General features: G+C 36.3%; 1 protein-coding gene across 1 annotated transcript; it reads left to right on the top strand.

Annotated features, from left to right (window-relative positions):
• Window positions 1-685: 685 nt before the first annotated feature.
• On the top strand, window positions 686-2,436 carry LOC131382725 (FRAS1-related extracellular matrix protein 2-like; the record flags this gene model as incomplete). Its single annotated transcript, XM_058435200.1, has 2 exons — window positions 686-811; window positions 2,185-2,436. Coding segments are annotated over 2 exons (378 nt in total), but the record flags the coding sequence as incomplete, so codon positions are not given.
• Between the last annotated feature and the right edge of the window lie 3,810 nt (window positions 2,437-6,246).

Below are 6,246 nucleotides of genomic sequence, written 5' to 3'. Positions count from 1 at the left end.
GTTAAAAAAAGAATCATTGGTAATGTTGTATATATTATTCTTCCAGAAGTGAAAGGGAGCCACGGAAATATTCCTTATAGCTGATAAATAGATTTATCAATTCTAAGGGAACAGCTATTTTTTAAAATGTTGAACAATGTATTATTGTAATTTTAATCATGAATTGTCCAAAAAGAACTCACTTTGGATGAAAAGAACAACAGAACAGACATTTCAAGATCTGAGTTCTAATCCTGACTTGGCCAGCCATTGGCAAATAAGTTCAACTGTGCCAGCCTGAGTTTCCTCATCTGCAAAGTGGGAGATGGGACAAGATGACTTATGAGGTCATTTCCACCTCTCAAATTGTACTCCATTGGAAGGTGTTAATGTGTGCCAAGAGAACAAAATTATATTGATAAAAACTGTGTCAGCATGACTTATTAATTTAGAAGAAAGCAATTACCAGAGATAAAAGCCATGTTGGGTTTTGTTTTTAGATTTCAGAATTCACTGGCCCAGAGCCTATACCCTTTGTACCCACTTCTTTTCCCCTCTCCTTCCTCCCTTTCCTCCCACTATGTTATTCTAAAGAATATTCAAGGGAGAAAAAATCAATCATTAGAGAAATTTTAATTCTGTATGATTGTTTCAGAGGTAAGAAGCTCAGACAAAAATAATGCCTGCAATTGTGTTTTCTCTTTAGAATCAACTGTATTTATTCCCCAGTCCAGATACTCTATTGAAGAAGATGTTGGTGAGCTGTTCATTCCCATCAGGAGGGGCGGAGATGTGAGCCAGGAGTTGATGGTGGTCTGTTATACCCAACAAGGTAGCTCGATTTGCCAAAAAACTAAAATAACTCCCAAAAGATATAAATAAGCCTTTTTAACATATTGGAGCCATAACATTTTACCATGAGGGGTATACTTTATTAATTTTCCACAGATACAGAAAAGGATTTATTTAGAAGTCTTTCTTCAGGATTTCATCTTTGACGAGTCCTCTTTCTGATTTCACTTGGTCACTTCATGCAATACTCAAGGCTTTTTGGATTGTAAGGAGCTAAAGCCCACCCAAGCCTGCTCAAGTAGAAATTGGTTACTATTAAAACAAAAAAAAAAAAAAAAAAAAAGAGGCAAAGTGATGCATGCCCAAGGAAAATAAACTATTTTAAAACCAGTTTGAAACTCATTTCAAAGAAATATCAAAATGTTTGTTTTGCTCATGAGCAGATATCCTATGGAAGGTGATTTTATATAATAAAAAAATTAAAATTAATATATAATATTAATTAATATACTAAACACCTTTCTAGGAAATAAGTAGATTTTCTAAAAATGCAAAACCAAAAGTTATATATGCTGATATCAGAGTAGACTTTTGCTAAAATTTTCATTCATGGATATATGATTTCAAAGACAGTACAGAAGAGTGATTAAAAACCAACTTCAGAGGCTGAGCTCGGTGGCTCATGCCTGTAATCCCAGCACTTTGGGAGGCTGAGGCGGGCGGATCACGAGATCAGGAGTTCACGACCAGTCTGATCAACAGGGTGAAACCCCACTTCTACTATAAATAAAAAAATTAACTGGTCATGATGGCACGCACGCACCTGTAATCGCAACTACTCAGGAGGCTGAGGCGGAAGAATTGCTTGAACCCAGGAGGCAGAGGTTGCAGTGAGCCAAGATCACGCCATTGCATTCCAGCCTGGGCAACAGAGCGAAACTCCGTCTCAAAAAAAAAAAAAAAAGCCGACTTCAGGACCAGCCTTGGACTCTGGGTCCCAGACCAAGTGGTTCAACTTCTGAAAACCTCAGTTACCAAATGTGTAAAGCCGGGTAGAGTGGTTAAGAGGATTAAGGAGACAAGTATGTGAAGCACTTGGCACTTTGCCTGTGCATAGTAAGCTTTTGAATAGTAGGGGCTATTAATTTGTAACATTGTGTTGATCTGAAGTCCATTGACAGGAAAGTCAGGAGAGAACACCTGAAATGTAATATTCCTTATAGGTGTATAGGTTTGAGGTCACTCTCAAGTTGACTCGTGATACTAGAACAGTATGTAGTTGCTATTGCAATTCTAGGGGTGTTCATGTCTACTAACTGACCATTAAAATGCTATGTATGAAAATAATTGTGTCTGGAAATATCTTTGTCTTATGTTCTACATAAAAATCTTTTGAATTCTCTCTATTTCCAGGAACAGCAACTGGAACTGTGCCGACTTCCGTGTTGTCTTACTCTGATTACATATCCAGGCCTGAGGACCACACCAGTGTTGTCCGCTTTGACAAAGATGAACGGGAGAAACTGTGTCGGATAGTCATAATTGATGACTCTTTGTATGAGGAGGAGGAAACCTTCCATGTCCTTCTGAGCATGCCCATGGCGGGGAGAATCGGATCAGAGTTCCCAGGGGCTCAAGTTACAATCGTTCCTGACAAAGATGATGGTGAGTACTAATTTACTTGAAAATTCTTCTTGCCGGGAAGACCAACATCAGGAACAACTTTCTAGACAGAAAAAATGGGAATCTAAAACAATGATAATATACACATTTATTTTATGTTTGGTTTTTTCATATGATTGGGTTTCAAAGTTGGCTGCCTCTGTCAGTTTGTCTTCCTTGATTTAATGTTTTTAAAGGGCAAAAGTCCCAGCTATGTGTGTTTTTTTCCCCTGCGCAGTTTCTTTCACCGTGCCCTATACCATCAGGTGATTAAACTTTTGACATTTCATGATGAAGAATTAAAATCTAATTTATTTCCTTCTTGTTTTTTTGTTTTGTTTTGCTTTTAAAAGCTTATATTTTGTAATTTTAATCTCAGTGTTTGAAACTGTTTTTTCAAAGAAACCTGTTGGACAAGGCTGTTAAATGAATAACTAGGAAACATAGGGAAAAGTAAGTCCAACAAGCCACTCTGTCCCCAAATAGGAGGGAGAGGATATCCTAGATCATTCTTCCCCAGAGAAACTAAATTGCCATGAAATAGAAATAGAGAAGGGAGCAAAAGGATCTTAATCTCCCCAGTTCAAGAAACAGTTTGTAGTTTTTTGTGTGGATACAGAGAGCAAAAGGAAAGATTGTGAATACTCTTGTAAGTAAAGCAGAGAGCAGTAAACTGAGAGATGGGACTCCCTAACCCTGGGCTGGTTTTCTTTCCCCCTTGAAATTTTCCTCCTGGTAGATGAAAGAGGAAGAAACTGGGGGATGAGTCTTTCAGTTTGGAAAGAAGCTAGAAGACAGTCAAAAGACCAAACTGAGGAAGCTGAAAATAATCTACCAGGAAAGGTCTTTGATAGTTAAATGGCAAAGCATGTGAGAGGTGAAGGTGATAATGTGTCTTGTGAGCTTATACTCTGTGCCAGGCACAGTACTGGCTCCTCTGTATGTTCTTTTAAAAAGACCTTTGCATAGGTTTATTGGATCTTTGTATTTCTTTGAATTGTCTATATACAAATTGATTTTCTTACTGATTTATAGTAGCTGTGATGTGATTTATAGTAGCTGTGATGTGATTTATAGTAGCCAGTAATGCCATAATTTCACCTTTTACTGTATGTTGTCAAAATTTCTTCTAGTTTCTGCCATTTGTTTTTGGCTTATTTTGTTTTATAATTGAAAAATAATTATGCATATTCATAGGGTACATAATGATGTTTAGACACATATAAAATATAGTGATCAGATCAGCATAATTAGCATGTCCCTCATGTCAAACATGTATCATTTCTTTGTGTTGGGAATTTTCAATATCCTTGTAGCTAGTTGAAGCTATATAATGTATTATTGTTAACTAGAGTCACCCTACAGTGGTATAGAGAACCAGAACTTGCTCCTGTTATCTAGCTGTAATTTTGTGTCCTTTAACTAATCTCTCCCCATATCCCCCATCTTTCCTCCCTTCCCAGCTTCTGCTACCTTTGTATATCATTGTGCTTTATCATCCTAATAATTCTGTAAAATATATAACAACATCTGTGTTTTTACTGAAAATGTTTGAAAACATGAAAAATTAGAAATTATTTTATCAAGGGGTATTGAAAGTCTTGATTCTACCTTAAATTTATATAATACCCTATAAGTATAAGCTGCTCTAATATTTTTAACTGCTGCCTTAATTTATCAGTGTAATAAGAAGTTCTGTTCTGATTTAAATAAAGTACAGAAATTTTATTTTAACTTTAATCTATCTTAAAGAAAGAGCAATATTTTGAATATCATTTCAGAAAAATCTAATAGTCCATGCTAAATGCCTATCTGCTCTTTAGATAATCTATCAATTGTTACAGGTAGAAAGAGGTAGGTTTAATTTAAAAATAGAAAATGTAATTCGTGTTTACTTTAGTTCAGTTTGTTTTTTGGCAAAAAAAATCTTTCCTGTATGGATTGCTGTGGGATGCACATGCAGAAAAAAACATAAAAGTACAGAAAAAAACATTTATTAAGTGCCAGGCATTTTCTCAAATGTATCTCTAAATCTGCAAAATGAAGAATGATGCCATTATCCCTATTTTACAGATGACAAGACTGAAACTTAGAGAGACTAGTTGATTAACTTGAACTTACAAAGCTAGTATACAGCAAAGTCAGTATCATGGCCCCTAAATCATGACCTTTCCATGTTATTACTCCACCTTTAAAACGTGTCTCTAGTGGTAATGAGGTTGAGGAACCACTGGTACAGTCCTATCATATAATATTCATAGAACATTTTACTATTGTCAGTGTCCTATCAGAGCTTCACAATTCACTGATGTTGACAGGGCAAGCGGCATTATAAGTGGGGTAGCAAAAGCCCAGAAAATTATTTACCCTAGAACACAGGGCTGGTAAATTTGGGTGCCATAGACTTTGATTTTGAGGCTACTGAGTACCATGCAGACATGAGACCAGCACTTTGTCAGGAATGCTCTTGGTGATTATTGCCACTGCTTCTTCATTCACTCAACCACTATTCAATAAATCAAAAGTCCTGTGCATACTGCTCTGTTTTCTCCCATCTGTCATTTACCTTCCACTTCTAACATCACTACTATAGTTTAGACAGATCCTTTTCATCTCAGATGCAGATTATAATAAACTTCTCACAGGTCCCACAGCGTCATCTCTCTTCCTACCCACACCTTGGTTTCCATTGCCACCAATTTAACCTTTCCTAACCTCCTACCACACCTTTTCTCAGCACAAAACCCAAAAGTGTTGACAGCAAACTTCACCATCATCAGGAAGATAGATGGCACCTTCCACTTTCCCCAATCAAAAGCCAGTAATGCACTAAAAAGAAAAAAATAAGTAAGTGTGGTTTAATCTCTTCTGATAGTGTAATGATTGAGAAATCGATAAAGATTAAAGTTATTTCCTAATTAAGAGCAATATTTATTAATGTTATTCAACAAATATTGCAATTATTTTCTTAAAAATGCAATGGTCATTCCAGTCACAGGATAAGGAAAAAAGAAAGAAAAGAGGGGGATTACAAAGGTGGTGGCATAGGGAGGATGGGTCTCATGAGAGCAAATCAAAGACAGACTGATGAGTAAGAACAGGACAAACCAAGAAATTCAGAGAGAAAATGAAAGCACATCATATCTAAAGAAGAAAGAAAAGGACAGTACTGAAAAGAGGAGATGAGACAAGCCTATTAGGGCCTCTACTGTGGATAAACCACATCTTTCACATCCTGGCACTCATTTAGAGGGTTATTTTCTTTATTTACAGTTACTTGCAATAGCACTAGCAAAATAAACCCAGTTTACAGCTCTTTGAGTGCTATATTTTCAAGTCTTCAGAAGCTTGCAGTGAGATCATTATGACCTACCAGAAGGAATCATTCCTTGGACTGCTTAACATAGCAGATGACACAAGCTCACCTTGAGGCTTAATCTTCACCCTGAGATTAAAGTTGCAGTTATCCAGTTTAGTATTCCATTCAATAAGCAATTTAATAAGAAATAAGTTTGGGGTGGTTTATCTATTAATACTGTACCTTATCCACTGCTGCGTCCCCACAGAATCCTTTTGGTTGAGTCTTTCAGAGACCACCTTACTGACTAAATGATGATTTATAGCACTTTACTTTCAGAAGATCTTCTGTTACTTAAGAAATGGCTGTGATGTCAAATGTCAACACTTTATAGAATTGACAATATTGACTTACAGTCCCTAGGACCTGCACTTAGAGCTCAATCATTTCTTTTCATTCACTTATCAAAGTTTGTCTTTTCTTTGACAATTCTTGACATCGTTTTACATATTTAT

This window comes from Hylobates moloch, unplaced genomic scaffold (genome assembly GCF_009828535.3).
Source record: "Hylobates moloch isolate HMO894 unplaced genomic scaffold, HMol_V3 SCAFFOLD_2297, whole genome shotgun sequence".
Classification (NCBI taxonomy): domain Eukaryota; kingdom Metazoa; phylum Chordata; class Mammalia; order Primates; family Hylobatidae; genus Hylobates; species Hylobates moloch.
Note: the sequence above shows the minus strand (reverse complement) of the source record. Positions and strands in the feature narration are given on the sequence as shown.